The 24,336-nt window shown below is 36.1% G+C and overlaps 6 protein-coding genes across 9 annotated transcripts; 3 read left to right on the top strand and 3 right to left on the bottom strand.

Moving 5' to 3' along the window:
- Window positions 1-215: 215 nt before the first annotated feature.
- LOC110813765 (S-adenosyl-L-methionine-dependent methyltransferases superfamily protein) lies at window positions 216-3,999 on the bottom strand. Its single transcript, XM_088206301.1, has 7 exons — window positions 3,759-3,999; window positions 3,553-3,649; window positions 2,989-3,127; window positions 2,251-2,333; window positions 1,971-2,105; window positions 1,783-1,887; window positions 216-618 (listed from the first exon to the last, which is right to left on the bottom strand). Exons 1-7 carry the CDS (start codon window positions 3,860-3,862, stop codon window positions 493-495), a joined length of 789 nt encoding a protein of 262 aa, XP_088062427.1. The 5' UTR covers window positions 3,863-3,999; the 3' UTR covers window positions 216-492.
- A 193-nt stretch (window positions 4,000-4,192) lies between these two features.
- TIC62 (NAD(P)-binding Rossmann-fold superfamily protein) lies at window positions 4,193-9,330 on the bottom strand. Of its 3 annotated transcripts, none has more exons than XM_088206300.1 (15): window positions 9,059-9,330; window positions 8,155-8,272; window positions 7,979-8,051; window positions 7,851-7,896; window positions 7,524-7,700; window positions 7,164-7,245; window positions 6,961-7,033; window positions 6,755-6,865; window positions 6,501-6,653; window positions 5,749-5,882; window positions 5,569-5,665; window positions 5,269-5,507; window positions 4,921-5,115; window positions 4,607-4,690; window positions 4,193-4,526 (listed from the first exon to the last, which is right to left on the bottom strand). In XM_088206300.1, the coding sequence occupies exons 1-14, from the start codon at window positions 9,234-9,236 to the stop codon at window positions 4,636-4,638; spliced, it is 1,731 nt and encodes a 576-aa protein (XP_088062426.1). In that variant the 5' UTR covers window positions 9,237-9,330; the 3' UTR covers window positions 4,193-4,526; window positions 4,607-4,635. The 3 variants fall into 3 exon arrangements, with proteins under 3 accessions (XP_088062426.1, XP_088062425.1, XP_021896773.1); XM_088206299.1 differs by having other exon boundaries at window positions 4,193-4,503; window positions 9,059-9,329; XM_022041081.2 differs by having other exon boundaries at window positions 4,193-4,503; window positions 5,269-5,466; window positions 5,543-5,665; window positions 9,059-9,326.
- Window positions 9,331-10,299: 969 nt separating this feature from the next.
- HDR (4-hydroxy-3-methylbut-2-enyl diphosphate reductase) lies at window positions 10,300-14,199 on the top strand. Its single transcript, XM_088221854.1, has 10 exons — window positions 10,300-10,682; window positions 11,547-11,743; window positions 11,874-12,053; window positions 12,181-12,312; window positions 12,463-12,537; window positions 12,626-12,731; window positions 12,823-12,917; window positions 13,161-13,346; window positions 13,612-13,698; window positions 13,941-14,199. The coding sequence occupies exons 1-10, from the start codon at window positions 10,415-10,417 to the stop codon at window positions 14,004-14,006; spliced, it is 1,392 nt and encodes a 463-aa protein (XP_088077980.1). The 5' UTR covers window positions 10,300-10,414; the 3' UTR covers window positions 14,007-14,199.
- Window positions 14,200-15,196: 997 nt separating this feature from the next.
- Window positions 15,197-19,110, bottom strand: LOC110813762 (cytochrome c biogenesis protein family). 2 transcript variants are annotated; one of them, XM_022041019.2, is made up of 8 exons: window positions 18,591-19,106; window positions 18,092-18,311; window positions 17,890-18,001; window positions 17,423-17,695; window positions 16,804-17,069; window positions 16,198-16,354; window positions 16,031-16,114; window positions 15,197-15,788 (listed from the first exon to the last, which is right to left on the bottom strand). In XM_022041019.2, exons 1-8 carry the CDS (start codon window positions 18,991-18,993, stop codon window positions 15,633-15,635), a joined length of 1,671 nt encoding a protein of 556 aa, XP_021896711.2. In that variant the 5' UTR covers window positions 18,994-19,106; the 3' UTR covers window positions 15,197-15,632. The 2 variants fall into 2 exon arrangements, with proteins under 2 accessions (XP_021896711.2, XP_088077979.1); XM_088221853.1 differs by lacking the exons at window positions 15,197-15,788; window positions 16,031-16,114; window positions 16,198-16,354 and adding an exon at window positions 16,361-16,714 and having other exon boundaries at window positions 18,591-19,110.
- A 107-nt stretch (window positions 19,111-19,217) lies between these two features.
- Window positions 19,218-21,165, top strand: LOC110813764 (large ribosomal subunit protein eL38z/eL38y). The gene is made up of 3 exons (XM_022041020.2): window positions 19,218-19,367; window positions 20,342-20,525; window positions 20,911-21,165. The coding sequence occupies exons 1-3, from the start codon at window positions 19,365-19,367 to the stop codon at window positions 20,931-20,933; spliced, it is 210 nt and encodes a 69-aa protein (XP_021896712.1). The 5' UTR covers window positions 19,218-19,364; the 3' UTR covers window positions 20,934-21,165.
- A 1,974-nt stretch (window positions 21,166-23,139) lies between these two features.
- On the top strand, window positions 23,140-24,336 carry LOC110813726 (Mitochondrial transcription termination factor family protein). The gene has a single exon (XM_022040969.2). The coding sequence runs from the start codon at window positions 23,284-23,286 to the stop codon at window positions 24,133-24,135; it is 852 nt and encodes a 283-aa protein (XP_021896661.1). The 5' UTR covers window positions 23,140-23,283; the 3' UTR covers window positions 24,136-24,336.

Below are 24,336 nucleotides of genomic sequence, written 5' to 3'. Positions count from 1 at the left end.
GATGTGACGTCACGAGGGTAAATCCTTCAATTACGTACGTACCATAAATTATCATTTCAAAATTTTAAAAAGAAATTAATTTTACTCGGTCAATTAAATATAAAAGTTATAATTATTACTCGCGCAAAGTATTCGAAATGTATATATGAGCGGATGATTGTGTGTAATTATTTTAACCGTACCAAAAATATCATCATGCACAGACAATATCCAAGTTTCCTCGATTTTAATGTTTCGATATAATTAATCCTAAAATAAAAATTATTGAATTCTTAACATGTTTTAATTAATTATCTCAATTAAGAGAAGAGCAATTTAACAGTGACAAGAACACACAGACAGCAACTGCCACCTTCAGGCTACAATCTGGGTTGCTGGTTCCATTCCATTCCCAGATGTCACTGCCATCTCCGGGCACTTCTAAACTGCCCCTTAGCTCAAACTCCACTATAGATCAAGAAAGAAATGTAGTACCGTAACGATCTGGCTCTGTCAATCCACTTCGTCGATGCTGGTACGAAAAAGATAATCCTCGCACTCTAGCTCATCTTGAAGTAGACATATTGATAACTTCTCTAATGTACTGCCAGGTCCTTTCTGTTCCTTTAGTCTCTTTCCCTGAAAGGAAATTAATGTCATTTCAAACAAAAAGAACTTATTAATAACTTCCACGGATCATGGGAGCATGCGAGATGATTGGCAATCCAGGCCTCAACTTTACTCCGGATCAAGTAAACGTTGGCTCGATAACTCAGCTGAGAAAACGGTAACTAGGCCTTTTTTACCAAGCAAGTTTGGTTCTGGTAAATCTGATTTTTGTGCATGTCTCAACAATTTAGCGAAAACAAATCAAAGGCAAAAGCAGCGGAAACATATTCGTTTTACTGACAAAGATCTTACACCATAAACTGGTTTAAGAAGAAACAAGCCAAGGATGTTTCTTTGGTAATTTTTGCAGGCTTGAGAGTCCTTCCCCACACTCTTCACCCCCCCCCCCCCCCCCAACAAAAAACAAGAAAAAAAAAAGCCCATTGACAGACTACTAAACTATTATTCATGTCACTTTTAATTACCTTCTCAACTTCTCAAAATAGGTACTTCTTTATTGAACACTTGATTTCTTGTCTATAGCTTATATGCAAAATAAAATGCACTAACCAAAGGTACTTTCTTTCAAGAGCTTATATAAGCATCATCGATTTATGGGCAAATTACCAAATTAGTTCCCAAAGTTTGACATCTTTTACAATTTGGTCTCTAATATTATTTTCATTACAATTTGACCTCTGACATTTTCTACTGATTCCAAATATTCAGTTTACTTTAATTTCCTAACAGAAAAAATTTCAAATCATTAAATCATGTTGGAACGTGTTAAAAAACAGCTCAAGACAATTATCACTAATTAATTAAATTAATAAATTTATAACAATAATAGGTCTGCTTTTTATTGCTATTGATTCATTAATTTAATAAATTAGTCAAAATCGTTTTTGAACTAGTTTTTGAAGTGCCCAATAATATCCAACTGTTTTGACCTTCTTGCATAAGAAAATAGAAAGAAACTGGACATTTAAAACAAATGAAAAATGCAGGATACCAACTTGTTATAGAAAATATCAGCAAGTAAATTTAGTAATTTACACTTAATTTATAAACCATACCTGCTTTCTTTCCTTCAAAAGAAAAAAAAAAGTTCTATGTGCTTGTATCTGAAAAATAAACCAAACCAAATGCCTCACAAGTCTTAAGAGCAAAGATACAGATAGAAAATGGACTAACCTTTTTCAATATATAGAAAAAGTAATGGAATCCATCACCAAAAGTACACCACTCCATAGACCAATTAAATTCAGGAGCAGTAAACAAAGGACGCCTGAAGTGAGGCTGGAAAGGTAAGAATTTCAAGTAAGAATTTGGCACTACAACTTAGAAAACACATAAGAAAATTGTGATTTCATCTGTAATACCTGACCAAAAGAAATCGATATCAAAAGACCATCTGCTTTTAGAACTCTGTGAACGCCCTCAAGCATTGCCATGACCTTGGTCACTGTTGCAGGCTGTGGATTCCAGGGATCACCGCCGTCAACAAATAATACATCCTTCAAAGGGAAAAAAGCTGATTATGGGTATGCAATAAACTCTTTAAGAAAAAATCCTGGTAAAGAAAATAGTCCTGACTCTAAGAATTAAGAACAGCCAGAAGTCTCAAGTGTAAAAGGAAAACCCTCCTGGTTATCTCTTTACCATTGTTCCTTTCTCAACAACCACATCAAAACACTCGTTGCTAAAGGGGAGGTCTAGCATGTCAGCTTCCAGCACTTTTATTTCTGAAGATAGAAGTGACAAAAAGGGAAAGAAAATGAACATTTCCAAAGGTCAAACATAGCCATTTACCACAACATTAGAATTTCTTTTCACATAACAAGCCTAAAAAATAATGAAGAATGGAACTGTTCCCTTTGCATAGCTAGATAGTAATTAAATCCTTTGAACGTCCCCATTTAATCTGCCGACAAAGTTTTATTGTGGTAGTACAGAAACATGACTTACAAAGACTTTGTTATTTTAGTAACCTAGTAAAAATAAGCTATTTTAAGATATGGCTATGTACAGATATTTTAGGTTTTCCCTCCTTTCCATCTTCATTAGAAAATACAAGGAAATGCATAGTTGGTTGAAGTTTTTTATTAATTAAAGTTTTTTATGGGACAAGATATATTTACAAGCACAATGAGATCACATAAACAAATATGTATGCTGAATAGTCTATACATTTGAAACTTCAGAAGGGAAAAGGTCTTAAGATTGGAAGTGAACTTTGATAATTATCTGACACAAGGTTAAGCATCAACATTATATTTTCCTCAGACAGATGAACAATCAACTTACAATTTTCTTCACAAAGTAGGACAATAAGAGTTATCAATAGCAGGTAAGAAAATTCCAATATATGAAAAGCATGAGAGATTTCTACCAACAAACCTTTGTATCCCTTAGAAAGTAATCTTTTCTGCATCTTCTCCACTGCAACAGATGACAAATCTATGCATGTTATCTCTGTGATACCATCTTTGTATAATTCTTCACACAACTGAGAGTTTCCACAACCCAATTCCAAAACCTCCATCACAACGCAATTATTTCGTTAGCAAACTACATAAATCACTCGATAAGCCCAAAACAAACATAATAGTAGAATGAAACAAACTTTAAAATGTAGGTCTTGAAATTGACTATTGTTCTGTGAAATGCAGAATGACGCAAGTTGAAAACATCAAATGCACTTGAATTCACTTTTAGAGTACGTCCAAGTCACGAATTCAGATTATCGAGGCTTATTTTTATTAGCAGATAGGTTCAATAACTTCCTCGGTATCATTCAGATTAGACTCCTAAATTTCTTTGCTAGTGCAACAGTGTAAGTTTATAAGTTATATAATGACACATTCTACTCCAGCTTATAAAGGCATAATTCTGTGCATATATATGCATATATGTAAGCACATTAAAAAAATGGAGCGATATGGCCAGAGAGAGAGAGATTACAGAAGAGTTGGGTTTAATATGGGCTTGAATGAGGTGTCGAAAGTGAGAGTAATCTTTGAACCACTCATAGTGCTCCTCGTTGAAAAACCGATTATTCCTGTGGCAGGAACAAGGAAACGGAAAAATTAAATCACGTTAGCGAAAAGCTTTGGAGCACATAAAGATTATCCAAAGAAAGGGGGAACAATATAAAGAGATTGTGTTACCAGTATTGAGGATCGAGGTAGGCCAAAGCAGAAGAGGGCTCGAAGCTTTTCTTGTTCGTCACATCCGGGTTATCAATTTCCTGGTTCCCGGGTCGCTCCTCCATTTCCTTTCCCTACTTTTCGCTCTGTTCGGAGGTCCGGCTCAATCCAAACAAAACCCTAAACCCCTTGAGGATGCTCGGCCGCGATAGCAGCCTATAGAAAGAGGGCTTGCCCTTATTCCCCCACTTGGTGGAAGAAAACGACTCCGTTTTGAATGTTTGAATACTTCTTAAATCACTTTATTTTTAGTTTATATAAGTTCTCCCTATTTAATTTTTAATTTTAAAAGTGCAATTATCTCACATTATTCTATAATATTTAAAATATTAAAATACAATTATATATTAATATCAAATTAAAAATAATTAAACGAAAAATTACTTCCTCACTAATTAATCTAATTTTTGCTCATTTTTATTTTAAAAATATCGTCTTATACAAAAACATCAAGAACACCATCCATGCCGTTTGCACTTAATACTACAAAAAAAATTTAAATTTTATGTAGCTCATCCAAACAATGCTTAGAAACTGCAGACATACATGAAACTGGTAAATCCCAGAAATGAAACAAATGCATATAAGTTAATATTAATATTTTCTCGTATCATAAAACTCCCATGATCTGAATAGCTTGTCTCTCATTGGTGAGAGAACAACCGAACTTGCGGACAATTCCTGCCGTATCATTACTTCGTAGGTTCTGCAACAACCATGTGTTTCAAACTTTGTCATCGATGCAGGATTTATTTCTATTCAGGACGAAGGGGTATCAAATGAAAGATTTAGGATAATTAATTAATTACCTTGGCATTTTTTGTAACGAGTTGTCCTCTTAAAATTTCTTTGGCAATGGAATTGGGGATGTTGGAGGCTTAAAATCTTCGTACCTGGTTGTTTGTGGGGAAACAGATTACACTGGATGCTTAATTCACTGAATTACTCATTATTCTTCATGTAGAAAACTAATAGTTTTATGTAAACGACAGAGAATCAAACTCCTAAACTAAACTGTAATCTGCTCTTACATTTTTTTTAAAGTGTATTTAGCTCCTATATGGTAAAACAGCATTTATCCCATATCAGATTTATCACTACTACTGCTATTACTAACACTTACATATAGTATGGTGAATGATAGAAGGTTGGCTTTTGTGAAGTCTCTTTGCCAGCAACATCACTGGCAATAGTTTTTGCTGCATCATTGCCTCCAGTCAGTGGAGATTTATCTTCTCCTGGTATTGAAGCACTGGATAGTGTTTTGGGACCACTTGGCGTCGGGCTCGGGGAGCTAGGTGGTTTCAAATCCTCATAACTGTCAAATATCCAAATCAAGTTGAAAGTATATGGTGGCATATCCATAAGCATAATACAAATTATACTCCAAACTCGATGTTGTCTGTCTAAAAATCAAATAAGAATGGTAGATCACTAAAGCAGAACTGCCACTTAATCCTCAGGGACTTACACGTGGTACGGTGAATGATACCAGGTTGAATTCTGAGAAGTCTCTTCTTCAACAACACTAACAGCCAAAGTTGTTGCAACATCATTGCCTCCAGTCAGTGATGATGCTTCCTCTCCTGCTGCTGCAGTGCTGGTAAGTGTTTCCTTAGGACCACTTGCTGTTGGGCTTGGAGAGCTAGGTGGTTTCAAATCCTCATAACTATCAAAGCGAGTTCGATTGCTAAGCACGTGTTCATGTACCTGATATAGAATGAAATGGTTACAAATTGACTTACGCTGTATAGGGGGAAAGAGGCATCACTTTTTTGGGTTCGTCTGGGGTCAACGGAGTCTTGGAGCCATCAGCTTCAGTGCTGGGAGTTGGAGTTGGAGATGTAGGTGGTTTCAGATCCTCATAGCTTAAAAATGAAGGGAAAGGATATGTCACTACTTTGTCAATTAATGAGTCATGATACAATCAATAGCAAACACAAGGACTTACGCAACGTAAGGAGAGAGTGGCTTTGCTGCCATTACTTCTGGTTGTGCAGGTTGCTTATCAACGACAGAACTTGGTTCCTCAGCAGTGATGCTCTTAGGTGGTGCTGGATCAGGTTTAACAGCATCAACTGATTCCTGATGACACCAGAAAAAAACTAGATGTCTAATCCTCCCGAAAGGGCTCCTAATAGTTTTACAGGTAAACAAGAAAATAAGACATATTTCCCCATAACTGTTATCATGCCATGATCAATTGATCATCAACTACAGCAGGATATAAGTGAGAGATGGGTATGGGCATCATGCTGTGGCCATAAACCCGATCTCTCTCACCCTTAATCCCATGCTGGTTGATATGAGCTTCATACTGAAACTGAGTTATGTCAATATGATGCATAGAAAGTAAAAAGTCCTGTAAAATGACGCAAGCAAAAATGGCTTCATATTAGAAGTTGCAATGATGTTAGTCCCTATTTGTTCATTGAGTGTCATTCCTATAGTCCATAACTAAAGAAAAAGTCATATTCAGCCTCTGAAAGTCATTCACATGTACAAACAAAATCCTTGCACCAAATGAAGTGGAATTCCTTGGGCATCACTACAACTACAAGTAAGGTAATATATTCTCTTGCTTGCTTTTTCAGTTTTTCATTATAGATGAGACACTTACACTGTCAGCAATATGAAAGGAGTATGTAAAAAGTTCATGAACAAGAAAGTGCTCCCTGCTCTGTCAAGAGAAAGAAAATGTACCTTTCCTGGGTAGATGTTAGGACGTTGAGATGGAATCTTTGCAAGGAGTTCCTCCATAGGAGTCAATGGTGCAGTTGTCTCTGCAATGGCTTCCACCACCTTGCAGTACGAAAGGCCTGGGTTTTTGGCCATACATGCAATGAGTTCGGCTATCTGTAATTTGCCAATAGAACTTGCTTTTGTTCTTCATTGCTTTTCTTACAGATAGAGCACTGACACTAATCAATTACGGTTAAAATTTACAGGAATAGTACCTGAAGATTAGACACCAGACCACCAAATAAAGTATCTTCCTCCGAGAGGGTAATATTATGTGTTTCCTTGAATGCATCAGTAGGCCGCTCCATTCCTCCAGGTCTTACTATCTGAAGAAGTTTAGGACGAGTAATCAAGCTCAACGTAAGATGTGCTCAAAATCCAGGAATCCAGTAAATATTCAGCTAATTCTGGAGGCACTAACAGTATATGGAAGACCACTAGCTATGAGAGCTTCTTCTGCTTTCCTCTTCCATATCAGGACACCCCAAAATAAGCTTAAATGGAAAGGACTTGTCAGTAGTTCTAATGACTTGAACAGGTATTCTAATTTTCTTTTCTGCTTACCTTTCAGCAAAGTTAACAGATATCTTAAAGAGTTGGTGGGTAGAAAAATTTTGGACTTACTTGAGAATAGCTGCAGGAAATCCAACTTTGTTTGTTCCCAAAGATGTAACCAAAATATAGTGGTTCGCTTTTGCAGCAGTAGCTGCATATAAGAATAAACAATCAAGTTTTAGCATGTTTCACAACAATGAAAATAAGTGTACTGGTACTGAGATGAAAAACAAAACTACCAATGATATAGCGATTTTAGTAGAGTCTTTCTTAGATTTCTACACTTCTTCATTGTATTTCAAAATATGTAGGCACAGAAAATATCATAAAACATAGAATCATTATCAATTTTATTGGTCTGGAAAATTACTCATCTGAAATTAGAACTAGTAAACACACAAGTAAATGATTCTGCATTTTATTTATTACCTGCATCAATAAGGTTCTTGGTAGCAAGATAATCGATCCTGTAAGGTCCTGTAATGTCAAAAACCTCCTTCTCACTAGCACCGATGCAACATATAACAACTGATGCTTTCCCTAACGCTGGTCCAATCTGATTTGGTCTCTCCAAGTCACATTCTACAATTTCAAGCTTTTCTACAGCTGGGCTAAAGACCAAAAGTAACCTGTTACTTGCTAAGAGAGCATACAATAAAGAGTACTATTTCACGTTTAAACATGTTGTTCATTTGATTGCTCCGAGCAGCTAGAATAAGGTTAAAATTTTGGTATTTCAAAGCTCTCTTTTCTTACGTGGAGCTCCTTCACCTGCATCATCGAGCTTCATTTGCTTGACACTCTGCAAGATAACTGTGACTTAGATTATAGAAAGTTTAGGGGACCTAGGTGACAAAAAAGCAAATACTTCACCAAAACCGTACTTGTACAAGACTTTCAGCTCTCTGAGCACTCCTCACTCCAGCTCTGACTCGAAAACCAAGTTTCAGAAGCTCCCTGAAGAAGATTTTAAATTCCTGTAGAACTTTAGAAACAAGCTTATAGCCGAATTTGAATATTATTTGGCTTACAACTGAGGTAGTGAGCAGCAGAGAATGACCTTACTGTTCTCGAGCCAACTCTACCAGTAGCCCCGGCAACAAAGGCAAGATCATCATCTTTAGATTCTTCTTTCTTGGGGATTGCCTCGACTGCCTTTGAGCTAACCTTCAATGCACCTTTGTCATATTTGACATGTATAAATTATGTAAACCGAAAAATTATTAGAAGATCATCATGGTTTAGGCTCAGGACCCTCCAAGAAGAAAAAAGACATTCTCGAATAGAAACACTTTGCCATGCAGACAGGGGAGATAGCAGCACGTAACAACGAATACATATCAACGAACAATAAATGTACAAACACAAAATAGCAAGCCACATTGTATTTCTACTCCCTGGTTTTTACATTATCATTTAGAACAAAAACCAAAAAACAAAACTGTGTTCTGCATTGAATGTTTATATTATGAACATATATCTTCCCTAGATTTCAAACCACATTATATTTCTCTTGGAGTCTAATCAGACAAAACCCAAACGCGTATAAACATCAGTCCCTATAAACGAAACTCACCCTATCATAAAAAAAAAACAAACAACAATTATCAGTACGCACAACAATTAACAGACACTTGCATACTACAATTTTGACATTGCAAAGACTTCAACAGCAAATTGCAAAATTCTTGAACATTTGATCTTTCATGTAAAATGCAAGTTCCTCATTAAATTTTTCTACTTCATCAAAAAAAGCAGTGTTCTGGAACTTTACACCAAATTGGTTCAAGAAGATATTCAATCTTTTAGTTTCAAATCATAATCTCTCATTTATATACAAGCAATGGCAGTCAGTTTCTGATATAGCAATTAAACGCATCAAAACTAATAATTCCTGTCAAAATAGAAGCCAACAGATACCCATTTCACAGGAGGGTCAAATATGTAGAATGACTGACGAATACCTGAAGATTGAGCCCTGTAATCAACGAATTTGAGCTTCCTGCCGTGTGGGTGTCTCTTGGAACTGGAAAATTTGAGGAACTGAACAAAGCCATGAGGTTTTACGTTGCATTCAGGTCTGGATAAAGAGGATGATACCGTCGTTACAGCAGGTGACTGCAGTGAGCGGGTACTCTCCATTGCCGGGACTGCTGTGAGATTACCACTAATGGAAAGTTATGGAGGACGTAAAACGATCTTATTTTTGAGGAGCATTTTTCAGCACGAGGATATGATGGGCCCCGCGTGACAAAAATACAAACTTTGATATATGGTGAGGATTGTGGTTACAAAGCCAACACAATAATTTTAATTTTATTAAATTTTATGAATATGATAATTTTGGGTTTTTTTTAAAAAAAAAATTATTATTGATTTAATTAATTAGTTAAATTATTTTTAAAAATGATTTAATTATCTTAATTTTTTATTAAAAAATATATATTTAAATTTATAATAATTAGTATAAATATTGCAAATTATGGTATTTAATTAAAAAAATACCTAATAATTATCAAAGCAATTTATTACAATTGACTAATTTTGTTAATTTACTCAATTATTACTTATTTACTAAAAGAAGATACAAATTTATTTTTAAATTATTAAAAAATTATATCTTTTAAAAAATTTAATTTATATTTATCTTTTATACAATGGTAGATTATTTTAAAAAAATTTAAATTTGATGTAAATATGTTTAAAGTTACTTTAATTATATAACGAGCGAAGTTAATGAAAATTTTTATTTTCTTAACTCGAAAAAATTCCGACAGATCACGTTTTTTCGGTGTATACGTGAGACCCGTATCCATATTCTACCTAATTCATTGAATCTATAATTTTATAAATTGAACAAATTACAAAATACTCATTTAAGTGTAGGTTCCAAAACGAGCATCACATTTAATTTGGAATCGCACCAAAAGTTTGCGACTCCCGTCCCATAAGACAACAAATCAATCATTATCCAAATGAATAAATAAAATAAAATTAATAATAATAATATTTTATTAGGTTTTTTTATATATATATAAAACATATATATATTTTAATTTTATTTTCATTTTTAAAAAAATAAATTGATGTGTTTTATTTTCAAATAAAATTAATAATATTTTTTTTTTGCCCTAAAATAAAGCCAGTCAAAAATGAATTATAATACAGGGGAAAAATTATAATTTTAAGAAAAAAAGAACCCGACAACTGGCCGATAAATACACATGGAGGAGCGAGAGGAATTCGGAACCATAAGTTAGGTGCTCAGTTTTACATCTGTCCGGTCGCCTACGCGCCTCTTTCTCTAACTCTCTCTCGCAATGGCTATCTCTCTGCAACTATGCCGCTTCTACGTCCGCACAGACGCCTTCTCTCCGGAGAATTCCTTGGGAATTGGAGCTCTCGGACGTCGGAAGCAGTGTTCTGTTCGTTGCTCCGGCGGTGAGTCTCCTTCTGATTCGGTGGCAGTGGAATCCAATTTCGACACCAAGGTGTTCAGGAAGAACTTCACGCGAAGTGAGAATTATAACAAAAAGGGGTTCGGTCGCAAGGAGGAGACTCTCGAGCTCATGAACCAAGAGTACACCAGTGAGTTCTCTTGATTCTTTCACAGCTAAACTACGGATTTGATTGGATGTGGGAGGAGTTATTTGATTAAGTTTATTAGTTGACTCGAACTACCAGGAATTGCGATTTGATAGCTGTTTGGTGTCCGATAAAATGAAGAAACGATGCTTGTTGTAGATAAGTTTTTTTTTAATTTGAGTTGACTAAGTTTGACTGTTTTTGTTGTTTGGTTGCGAGGAAAATAATGAGAAATGGAATTGCAATTGAATGGATATATTTTATTTTGGGGGAGAAGTTCTTCAATGTTTGGAACTAAAATTTGAGAAAATGTGAAAGATCAGACTTTTGGATTTGGTGCTGTTTTGTTTACAGAAAAAAGATATAATCCGGGGCTGTTAAGTAGGAGACTCATTAAAATTTGAGTGGATATTAGCTCTGGATTCTTAGAGCATTTATCGGGACTAGTTGCGGAAGATTTAAAGGTCTTTGATTTTCTTGCTACTACTCAAGGAACGGGCTTTTTTCCTTCCATTAGTTACGAGCTCGGATATCAGATGCATATGTTGCCTATGATCGTTAAGTATTTTCAAAATTTGCTTTGGTAAATGATTACTTTACCTGTTGCCTCCATTACTTGTGGGAAGCAGTTTTTTCCGTGCCTGATATCCTAGATTGGTGGGTTTTTAATTGCTAACTAGTGCCTGGGTTGTCTAGCCAAACTTTTTTCATTTGTAGGGTGGCAGAACTTTTGACTCGCTTTAGCGCAAAGTACAGGTTTATTTTGAATTTACTATATTAAAAGCCTGTTGCCACTTGCGAATTGTAAATTTTTTCTTGCTTGATTGGATTTTTACTTAGTTTAGCTAATCATTTTTTGGAATGCAGGTGATATAATAACAACTTTGAAAGATAATGGAAATGAGTACACCTGGGGGAATGTCACAGTAAAACTGGCAGAATCATATGGCTTTTGCTGGGGAGTTGAACGGGCTGTCCAGATTGCTTATGAAGCGAGAAAACAATTTCCGGAAGAGAGGATTTGGATTACTAATGAAATCATTCACAATCCAACAGTGAATAAGGTTCTAAACCTTATTTTCTACTTATCATCATGAATTATGTCTTGAGTTTGAAACTTGTTTTGTACCATTCTTGTTTATTGTTTCAAAATTCAGTTAATGATTAGAGATGCTCTTACACATTCTATGGCAGCGATTAGAGGAGATGGAAGTTCAAAATATTCCTCTTGAAGAAGGGAAGAAACAGTTTGATGTTGTTGACAAGGGTGATGTGGTGATTTTGCCTGCTTTTGGGGCTGCAGTGGATGAGATGTTGATTTTGGATGACAAGAAAGTACAAGTAGTTGATACAACTTGCCCTTGGGTAGCAAAGGTACTGTTAGACACTAACGAGCGGCTACCATGACATTCTTTTCCTAGTTCTTTAATTTTATATCTAGCATCTGCTTTTTTGGGAATATTCTTGTCAGTAATATCCTTAAGCTTAAAATTGTTTGAAGGTTTGGAACACTGTAGAGAAACACAAGATGAAAGAGTACACTTCGATTATTCATGGTAAGTACTCCCATGAGGAAACTGTAGCAACTGCATCTTTTGCGGGAAAGTATGTTATTGTGAAGAATATGACAGAGGTATGTCCTAATGGTGGCTAATTGTCCGATTTATTGCAGTAAATTGCACCCCTATTTTGAAAGATGTAATAATTACTTAATACAGCAAACAGAATGATAACTCTTCAATTACTATATTCTCTAATCTATGAATATCTAACTTTGACACAGGCAATGTATGTGTGTGATTACATTCTTGGGGGTGAACTCAATGGATCTAGCTCTACAAAGGAGGCATTTCTAGAGGTGAAGTTTTTTGTTATAAATTTGCTCCTGATTGTCAAGCACCTTATGCTTTATGCAATTATTGAAATAACTACCGGCTTGTCTCCAGAAATTTAAATTTGCAGTTTCAGAGGGATTTGATCCAGATCGTGATCTTGAAAAGCTCGGCATTGCAAATCAAACTACAATGCTCAAAGGAGAAACGGAAGAGATTGGTTGTTGCATGCAGTGGCATCTTATTCATATTGTTTTCTGTTAAGCACAAACTGTGTTTTTTCGTATTGAAATTATTCTTCATTTCTACAGGAAAGTTATTGGAGAGAACTATGATGCAGAAGTATGGGGTTCAAAATATTAATCAGCATTTCATGAGCTTCAACACAATTTGTGATGCTACTCAAGTATTACTCTCTCTCTTTCTCTCTCTCTCTCTCTCTCTCTCTCTCTCTCTCTCTCTCTCTCTCTCCTAATCTTGTGATTTCCATAATCTTGTTTTCATTAGATCTTTTGTAATTATGACATGTTAATGTAGCATTATAAATAGAAATGGATTTTCATTTCTTCTAATATCCTTTCTATTTCATGCAAAATTATTACCTTGAGTATTAATCCATATTAAAGCAAATTCTTTTCTGTTTTCTCAGGAGCGACAAGATGCAATGTATAAATTGGTAGAGGAAAAGTTGGATCTTATATTGGTTGTTGGTGGATGGAACTCAAGCAACACCTCACATCTTCAGGAGATTGCAGAGGAACGTGGAATTCCTTCATATTGGATTGATAGTGAGCAAAGAATAGGTCCAGGAAACAGAATAGCTTATAAACTGAATGTAAGTATAAAAGCATATTTTTTCACCTGATTATATAGATCTTAGCTTTCTCGAAAATAAAATGTAGACTATGTTTAGATCAACGAATTCACAAAAAAAATGTGCATCTTTGTTTGCAAATCACACTTTAATCCGTATTCTAAATGGTAAAATGTGGATTTGTTTCCCTGTTTCATGAAATCATTTGTTCCAAACAGTGTCAAATTGTGAACCTAGTTTTGAAATTTCATGATATATTATTTATTTATTTATTTTAATTAACTAGCATGGTGAGTTGGTTGAGAAAGAAAACTGGCTACCGGAGGGTCCTGTCACGATTGGTATTACTTCAGGTGCTTCTACACCCGACAAGGTAATTGGCTTACCCATGATCTCATCTATTTCATTTTCTTCTTTTCCCTGGCTGTTACTTAAATCTAAGTTACATGATGTTGTCTTTCGTTGGAGCAACATGCCCGCCCTTATACCTGTCTTATAGCGAAGAGTCATTTGCAGTTTTATGCCATAGGATTAATTTGTGGTGATCTTTTCTTAGTGCTACTAGCATCAAAATTGAATAATCAACTGTTTTTTGTGGTTGTATGAGTAAACCAGGTTGTGGAGGAGGTACTTAACAAGGTTTTCAACATCAAGCGTGAAGAAGCCTTGCAGGTGGCATAAATTTAGGCACAAATATTCTTAAAAATGTATTTAGTTACAGTAGATGTACACATCACCCTGTCAGTGTCGAGTTTGATTACTCAACCCTGTCTGGTGTATAATTGAAGGTAGTAGAAACTGTTCCATATACACTTAAAAGTTTATAACTTGTTTTTCTTTGAGAAATAAAAGTTTGTAACTTCCAGTAGTTTAATATGAGACTCATAAATTTATATGACCGCAAGTTGTTTGTTTCTTGCTTCGAAAAAGAGTTGTTTGTTTTTTCTTTCTTCCATATAAGTCTTGCTGTCCGGACAAGATGAATGAAAAATATCAGTGGTTCGTGCATCTGTGTCAAACCTGCTTCTATAAATGCAGATGTGTACATAACACGACATGTCTCTCTTTCTCTGTGTATACACACACACATACACATTAGACATATGGGTTCAGTTAAGTATACAATTGAATATAATATAACAGGTCAATTATCGATGTATCAGCCCTTGAGGTCGATGCAGAATGCAAATGATTTTATGTATTCAAGATTTGAGGGTGAATTTGCTAATGACTCAATTAAAAATGCAAAAGATTATAAAGATTGAAAAGTGCAAAACAAGAAAGAAAAAACAATTCGATTACCCGGAGAAGACAAAGAACCAACATTCCTGATTATATTCTTCAACAATATATATGTGCAAAGTTAAGAACATTGAAACTCTCTGGCTGAGTCTTGATATGTATATGTTTATCAAGGCAGCAGCTAGAAATTACCAGCCTGATCCTAGTGATATCCTGTTATACGGAGACAATTGTGGTGACCTCAAAATAAGTATTTTTCCAAAGCTGGATTTCAAGAAGTGAAGGATGATTGTTCATGACCTCTGCTTTTTCAGGATGGTGCTTGTCGTGTTGAATGAATGTAGGTCTTCTTTCTCAAAAGAATGAAAGGGTGAAGTGAAGGATGATTTGCAGTGTGAAAGGGTTAGACTAGAATGATGAAAGGATAAGTTGGTCCTATGCGTTATCGTCCTGGAAATACAAATAAATGGTGATTCCTATGTTTTATCCAAGATGACACCCCGATGCAAATGGGTTCAGGTATCCCTACGTGTATGTGTGTTTAGGTGCATCTCAATGTGTGTGTGTGTGCACGAGCGTGCCTGCATGCTATTCTTTATGTTTAGAGAGGGAGAGAGAGAGAGAAAGAGTTGTATAATTTCAAGTATTCTCAATAGTATTTTATTTCAAGATATGGATCATTTACAATAAAAAATTTACTTCAATATATGAATCTTTTACAGTCTAATGCTTCTGAATCATTATGGTTAGAACTTTATATGGGTGTACGCAACTTGATATCAGAGGAAGAGAGCATATAATCTCAAAGGAGAATAAGCAACTTGGTAACTGAGAAAGGTAGCATACAACCTCAAGGCTCGGAATCTCAGCCCTGGGTAGGACAGTTCTACACACTGGAAATATGGAACACAATTCCTCAGCTGAAGTACTGAATCTAGCGCGATCAGTTATCCGGGATCAAGTGTCTTGCTAATTGGCAAGCTGGACAATCAAATTGGACAGGAGGGATACTGGTTTGCCTCAAGCGTCACACAAATTTCTTTTTTTCTTGCAGAGATCCCTCAATTAGCCACTAGTACTAGCAGACTGCTCGGAAATAGAGGATTCAACTATTTCAGGAACCTGATCAAGCAGACTGTTCATTTCACCAGGAAATTCAGCTTTGGCTCTGTTAGTCTTCCCTCCGACAATTACTTCATTTCCTAGTTGTAATGCCCATATCTTCAGGACGACAATAGAACAAAGTAGTTAAAAAAATTACATTTGATAAGCTCGAATTGTAGTTTAATAATGTAGCAGGACAGTCATAGTAAAGGAAGCATATGATCTAAGAACCTAATTTCATAAAGGCTGTAGTGCCTGGAAAATATAATAATCAATAGTAAAGTACTTCGGTCCATATTCTTACATTCTCGGCAGAAGTACAAAAGTAACTCTTGCATGAAACAAGATCAAAGTTTTACCTGTGCATGAGATAAGTAACTGATGCAAGTTGTCAGCATAAGAGCACCAAATCCGGCATACACAATTGGCACCCCTGGGTCGGTCTGTCAAGGAAAAGGTTTAGTATTTACAGGAATGAACTTATGCATCCAAAGAAAACTGGTCTCGAAGCTTTTTAAGTTGTTACCTTCAAGTCAAGACCAGAACTGCCAATTGCATCTAGAATGACAATTTTTGTACCATCAATGTCGATAGGGAGCTTGGAATTTGGTCGTCGAACTCCAGCAAATTTCCCATCTTTAGCATACAGGATAATTGATTGTAGATCACGAGCTAACATTGATCTGAAGTTTCAAAAGGAAATAGGCAGGGAAATGGAATTTAAGCCAAGTTATCAAGGTGGACCAAAGGCAGATAGCTCTTTATTGCAAATAGCCAATCAAAAACCAGATTATAACTGATCTTGGATTCTCAAGATAACTGTGCATAATCAACTCAGACAATGTCCACGATGAAAAATGCAGAAAGAGTTTCTGTATGCTGTCTTCTACAAGGGAGGTGTAGAGGAAAGGGTATTGTAGGCAGTTCTGGGGAAAATGCAGAAAATATAACTAAAAGGATACAGATATAGGAGGTGATAGAAAGGCACATTTAAAGGACACTTCACAGGCTCTAAAAGCCAAGGTTCATTTTGCTTCCTTCGACTGTCTTTGGGAATTAAAAGAAAAATGAGTATAAGCTGAAATTGAAACGTTGGTACTAAAGAGAGCCTACATGAGAAACACATACTTACATTCCTTTGACATCAGGAGAATTTACGTCCCCAACTGGTAAGAAAGTCCCAAAAAGCTTTTTATCTCGGTTGATCTGTAAAGGAGCCATAGGCAAATTGAATGGTCCTTCACCATCCTTAAGTATCTGTAGTGCTGAAAAGCTCCAATCCGTCTGATAGATGGTGATCCCACCATATCTTAAGGGATCATTTACACTAATTGTTTTCCTGAGAACCTCCTTCCCACTGAGGTCAAATAGTGAGAGATCAGTATGGAACTGTGATACCTGTAGTAGGATGGAACAACATATAAGTAAGAACTTAGTATTGGTGAAACCCAAAAGCCAAGGAAAGAAGTATATTAAGATATTTAAGATCAACCACTTATAATGAAAACATAAAGAGAGTGCCTTATTATAAAGTAGATAAATTCTTAAAGCCAACTATCAAACTTTTTGTTGAATCAATTGAAAAAATAAAGTAAAAAACGTCGTAAGATAACGGTCAGGAGGTTTCAAACAACTTGGAGAAAATGATCGGGAGGTTTCAAACACTCTAGAGCACTGATATAGAATAATTTTAACTCTTTTGCAGGGCACCCTCTATGCAGTTTTCTGGACAGAACAAAGCCAAAATCTACCTCTCCACTCTCATAGTAGTCCATATAGAACTTGTTAACATGAACTTCTGTGTTAAAAGCTTCGGTTGGGATGGAGAGAAAACCGGATGGGCCTAAGACATCTCCAACCACAAAATTCAGCCCCTGTGGAACTGTGACTGAACCTCTAAAGCTCCCAGTTGCGCTAAGAGTTCCACCTGCCATTATCAGCAACATTGCTAAATGTACTCCAATAGGAGCAAATCTTCCAGCCAACCCCTTAAAGGCATACAACGAAGGGCCTTTTAGAAACACCTGTTAAACACCCATAACAAATAGAAAATGTTTAAACTATCAAAACCCCATATATTTGTTGTCTTATACACACTATAAGCTCAAACATATTTGATGTAAGTATTCAAATTTCTTAAAAAAAGGGAAAAGAATGACAAAAGATCTAAAAGGAAAAAGGAATAAGATAATTGAACATCAGGATATGAGATTATAACCTCATATCCAGCTCCCATCAGAATAACACCTAAATCTCGAACTGATGCTCTTGGCAGGGTTTCAGAAAATTCCTGCTTTCGGATAACCTCAGCTGAATGTAAAAAGCTCCATCTACATATATATCGTACAATTGCATTAAACATTAGTTTTTTCTACTTTCTTTCACCTGAAAACAACTTGGCATGGCAGAAAGCATCAAACCTTCTTGCAACCTTAACTAGGGGAATCTGGGTTGTATACGTACAAGCCATAAGTGATGCTGCAAGGAGAGCCAACATTCCAAGAAATATGGGGGATGAATACATGTGGTCAAACCCAAGATTGAGAACCCATCTCCACGTGAAGAATCCGAGAACTGGATTATCTTCTGGGTATTTTTGGAAGTAGAATTCAGGGGCCTCACCTTGATCAATCACCGTACCTGAAGCCAAAAGAGTAAGAGCTTAGATTCTGGAACATCCAAGCTAAAATAGAATACAACTAGTGCCCCTGGAATGGCATTTCTCAGGTCAGCAATTCATCCTAACTCATTAAATCTTCAGAGATCCTAGTCACCGTTCACATCAAATCAAGAAGAAAATGTGATTTTCTTAAAATTTTAAGAGCTTCTAGTTACTATCCAATCTACCAAATTGCAACAGCTTTTCATAAATTAGTCACAAATGAATAAATTATTTGAAAGTGCAAAAGACCAACATACCAAGAGCCATAAGACCAGCAACAGTGAACATTTCCCCAATAGCCAAAGGCAAATTAGACAAAACAGCCAAAACTCTTCTAGGAAACCTCTTCACCAACCCCAAAACTCCACCGGAATTACCACGCTTCGTCGGAACCTCCACGCTCTCATTGCTCCCATCCTTCTTCTCCGCTACTGATGGCGCAGTATCTGGTAAAGCAATCTTCTTAGCGATGTTCTTTGCCTTTTCTGCGGCATCTTTAGAGGTATTAAGCTTGCAAGTGATGGTGAAACGGAGAGTTTTGTTGGCGCGTAGAATGTGGAGGCGGGGACTGAAACTAGCGCGATAAAGAGGAGATTTTATGAGGACGTGGGTTTTGAGTAGAGATGAAGTTAAGGTTTTCGTGGGGAGTAGAGCTTTCATTGATGAAGAATTTAGGATTTGGGTTATTTCTGGTTTGGTTAGAGGTGGCAGGTGATGCAGTGAAGTGTCTGTATAACGACCATTGCTGGGTGGTTTATCCCGTTAAGGAGATATTTGCAGGATTATTTATTTTTATATAATCCGGTTTGAAAGCCCAGTTCAGATATTAAGCCCATCAAAGAGGACATGACCGTAATAATATTCTACGAACAGGGCTAAAATTGGAAATGAGTACGTTAATGTTCTTGGGTTTTCATTAGGGTATAACCAGAGTGCAATATATACCCGAAACTTCTTTGCAGATACTAGGGTTGGGGCGGCTCTGCTAACTTTTCGCAGGAAGGAAGAGGAATTGAAACCTCACAGTTACAATGGTATAGCTTATTCTCTATTTGATTTTCATAGTTATTTCTGCAGTACAAACTTGAATGCTGAATGCTACTATGTAATAAGCGAAGATCTAAGTTGGCTTTCTCTCTCTTTTTTTTTTTTTTTTGTTCTTCTCTCTTTTATGTGTGTGTGTATGTGTATATATATATGGCTTATGTGATTTTTCTTTGTATGCATGTATGTTTCTTAGTGTTGGTAATCGATTATCATTTCTTGGTCAAAGAGTGTGCTTGCTTTTGTTGTCATCTCGGCCCCGTCTTTTTTTTTTCCTTTAGCAGAAACCAGTTTGTGGGTAAAGTTTTATATAGACTTACTTGTGTTTATAATTATGGTTTTTCAATAGCTTGCTAGTTCTGACCTTATATTGGTCAGCTGGAGTAAACAAAAAACAATATATTTAGGTTAAAAGTGCAAAAGGATCAAAAGAATTCATCTAGATTATTTGGGATTATTTATTGGTTGTCACAGTCTGTATGTTGATAAGGAGGGAAAACTTTGAACTGATGAGTTCCTACGTTTTGATTCATGTGAGAAGGGATTGACTGTCTGGCTTGCTTATTTAGATACTGATAGCGGAAAATGTTGTCAATGGGAACCTCTGTTGTTAAATTGGGACGTGAAGAACAATGGTTCCGCATTACTCGATGTTTGATCTTTAGGATATCTATAAACATTAAGAAAACATTTATCATTGCAAATCTATAGTGTTTTGTTTCATATATAATGTGTTCTAATGTTCATGTAATCCCCTTTCATTAGCTAATGAGGTGGATGAGATTCTGTATCATGCAATCACTTTTCATTTTTTTCTTAGCTGTTCGTCTGGTTATATTTTCCATGTGGGTTTGGTAGTAAGGCATTCTGTCACTTGGCCAACCATTTTACTGATTTTCTTATGTCTTTTACTATTTTTCTTTGCTGCTGTTTTTAAGCCTTTTTATATATTTCTGATATATAGCCCAAGCAAATCCACGAGATCAAGGATTTTCTCCTTACTGCAAGAAGGAAAGATGCACGGTCAGTGAAAATCAAGAGGAGCAAAGATGTTGTCAAGTTCAAGGTTCGCTGCTCCAAGTACTTGTACACATTGTGTGTGTTCGACTCCGAGAAGGCTGACAAGTTGAAGCAGTCCCTTCCTCCAGGTCTTATTAACTTGCTTTACTTTGGTTTATCGTTATTTTTTTAAATCTGGATCTGCAAAGACAAAAACATTTAAAACCCAAGGTGGTAGAAATGAAGATGTCATTCAAAAAACGAGTATAAATGAACATGTTGTCACCCAAGAAAAAAAGGAAAAGAAACAAACACTTTTGGGTATGCCTCAAGTTAAGTAACTAGAGACTGAAGTAGACCGAACCATTGGGCCTACTAATCACCTCATGCATTCTAGATAGAGGAGACTCAAGGTCTCCTCATAAAAAGTACTATTTCCTGTTGATGGGTTTCTTCTTGTAGTAATATTAGAAGTTCTGATTCCATTATCCTCATCAAAATGACTGACTTGTTGCGATAAATTCGTTACTGCAGGCTTGAGCGTTCAAGATTTGTGAAACTGTTGGAGAAAGAAGTTCTGCTGATTCTTTACCAAGAGATGGAAATTAAATTGTTATTTTGGTCCCCACTGTTTTTGTAGTTGAACATCTATACTATGGAATATTTGCTAAGTACTCTAAAATTGTTAGGATGATATTGATCTTTATGTTAGTTGGAATTTGAGCTTTGATCTTCGTGTTTGTCAGTGGACCTTGATTTTTGTTTATGGGTTCTCAGATTGCAGATTAAGTTGCCTGTCTCTGTTCAGAATTATCTTTGTCAAGATCTAGATGTAAATTGATGTCTTTTGGTGCAAACATCACCTTTCCTAAGGTCCTAATTCATGAACCCTAAATTCCGAATACATCTGATTTTGCCATAGACAACAAGAAAATTAGCACTGGAAACACAATATTAGTAGCTGAAGTTGGGCGAATTTTTTTTTTTGAAAATAAACAGTGAGCTGAAGCTGGGTGAATTGTTAATTGTTTCATTCATTTCCCTTTTTATGTAAAAGATCTAAAGTGGGATTTTACAAAGAAAACAACTTTAAAAAATTTTATTTTTGAGTTTATATGTTCAGTTTTCAAAGGATTTTGGTTTCCAATTTCCATCAATGTTTTTCTTCATAAATATATATATATGTAAAAAAGATGAAAAAATTGAAGGTAGATACTTTGAAATTAAAGAAAAAAATCATTTCACACAGTAATCAACCAATAACTACGAGAACATAAGAACTCAACTCAAGAAATATAAACTGCAACATCATCAGCCAAAAATTTCATATGTTAATAGCCTGCAACTCTGAATTCAATTGCCAACAACATGCAAACAACAAACAAGAAAAGCCAATGCTGCAAAGGGGAGGAACTTGACTGCAGCAGCCCTTCTCCGATTTCATGGTGGTTATAGTAATAAATATCCTCATGCTTATACAACATCCTGCTGTGACCCAACTCGGATTTCTCATCTCCAAACCCATTGGCATTTCTTATTTCATGCGTCCAAACTTTGAAACACAATACAACTAAGCCTGGCAAGAGAACTCCATACAGCAGAATGATAATTAGGTTGTCGATCCAATGCGAAACTTGTCTTACCCAGAACACGAGTTGTCTGCGCGCACCAGATTGAGATGGATATGGAGGAGGAGGATGAGAAATTTCTGGTCTTGGACGGCCAGGGATGTGAATGCCTAGTCATTGTGGTTATACAAGGGATAATCATATAATATGGATGTAAAACGGAAAAATTAAATCTGAGTCTTGATCATGCGGTACCTGAAGCTGAGATAGAAACTGGTGGTGTTGCATAAAGAGGAATCAATTCGTGGAGATGAATGGGAGATTTGCAGACAGGACAATGATGGGTTTGTGATGGTGAGTAAAAATGGAGCCATGTATAGAGACAAGGCCAGCAGAAAAGGTGACCGCACAGGCTCACAACTGCCTCCCTGGGAGATTGAAAACAGATGTTGCACTCCAAATGCTTCTCCTCTTCATCTTGATTCATTAACATGCTCTTCTCCATCTTCCTTCCTGCACATTATCATAAACTCAATACTCCAACTACCTTTCATTCAGTTTTACACGCATATAGAAACACAGACATATACATACTCTATTTAGTTTTCTCAAGAACCAAACAGTTTTCAACAAAGCTAATAATCTCAATCAACTTTTGAACTGCAAGCATCAAATACAATAATAATAATAATCTTAACTTAACATATTATACCAATTTAATTAAACATGAGAGAGAGATGAGTAGTACCTTGAATCCTTGATGGTTTGCCGGTTTGAACTTCAGAAAGAAGAACCCAAAATAGAGTATTGACTTGGGAGACTTTATTTCAATTTATGTTTATTACCATACTGGAGTAGTGGGAGTATAGTCATTGCAGAGTAATGGTTCAAATATAGAATTTATATAGGTTTCTCATTAATGGTTTGTCTTCGTCGTTGATTTTGAGTAAATATCTTTACTAATTTCAACTTTATATTTTTCTCTAAATAGTTTACCGATTTTGATTTCCTTTTTCATTTTGGGTGGTAAATATATTTCTATTACTTGATTTTATATTTGTTTTAGTATTTTCTTGTTTTAGTTTGATTTCTTTTCCTAATTTTCTTTTCACATAAATTCATGAAGACCCAATTAACCCTTGCGCCTTCCTGTTCTTCTTTTAGTTTTTTTTTTACAGAACAAATGTGATAAAGCTTGGATTTTTAAGAAAAGGTTTTTGTAGAAGAATTTTTTTTTTAATAGTAAATATAATAAGGCAAAACTGAAACTGAAGCACAGACACCCACCACTCGCTTCCAGCTACTTCATCTTCCCGGCTAACTCCCCCCCCAAAGTTCAATGCTTTCTTCTTCCCTTTACCTCCCTCCATCTTCCTCTTCCTTTCTCTCCAAAACTCTAAATTCCCAAATCCTATCTCCATCTCCACGCCCTACTCCTCATCTCTACATCAAGTTCCGGACCTCCCACCGCGAGAATCTCCGCTACCTCAAATCCCTCGGAATCGTCAATCCCACCGCTGCAAATCCCCAAAAGCCCATTTCTCCAGATGCACTAGCTCACATCATCGCCGCCGTAAATTTCCTCAAATCCAAGGGCATTTCAGATTCCGACTTCTCCCGCCTCGCCTTCTTTTGCCCCCAACTCTTCTCTCCAACCTTCGATACCCTCGAACTCGAACCCAACTTCGCATTCTTGGCCAACGATTTGCGCGCTTCGACAGAAGAATCGCGAGGTCTGATCGTTAACTGCCCTGAACTTCTCTTCTCGAACGTGGAGTACTGCTTGAAGCCGACGCTGAATTACTTGAAGAAACTAGGGGTGGAGAAATTAAATGTGCCAAGTAAACTGAATGCACACCTCCTAAACACAAGAGTGCAGAAATTGCGGGGGAAGATAAAGTTTTTGAAGAGTATAGGGTTGGGCTACGAGGAGGCCAAGAGGGTCTGCCGGAGGATGCCTGCGATTTTTGGTTACAGCGTGGAGGAAAATTTGAGGCCCAAGTATGAGTTCTTGACGGAGGAGATGGAGAGGAGCTTGGAGGAATTGAAAGATTTTCCTCAGTACTTTGGGTTTAGTTTGCAGAAGAGGATAGCACCAAGGCATTGGCATTTGAAGAAGATGAATAAGAGGATTAAGTTGAATAGAATGTTGATGTGGAACGACGACAAGTTCTACTCAAAGTGGAAGTGAATTTTTTGTCTTTTAATCTCAAAATATATTTTCTATGTAGATTATGTATGCTTTAATTTGGATGCTTACCATTCATACCATTAGGAATGGGCAGTGTCCAAATTCTGATTTTATATATACATTACCACTGTAATTTCTGCCGATTTTATATACATAATCAAGTTTGCAGGCAATTGATGATGGAACTATTTTGAATCTTGA

This window comes from Carica papaya, chromosome 6 (assembly GCF_054855325.1).
Source record: "Carica papaya isolate Zhongbai chromosome 6, ASM5485532v1, whole genome shotgun sequence".
Taxonomy (NCBI): Eukaryota; Viridiplantae; Streptophyta; class Magnoliopsida; order Brassicales; family Caricaceae; genus Carica; species Carica papaya.
This window is presented reverse-complemented; position numbering and strand designations above follow the sequence as displayed.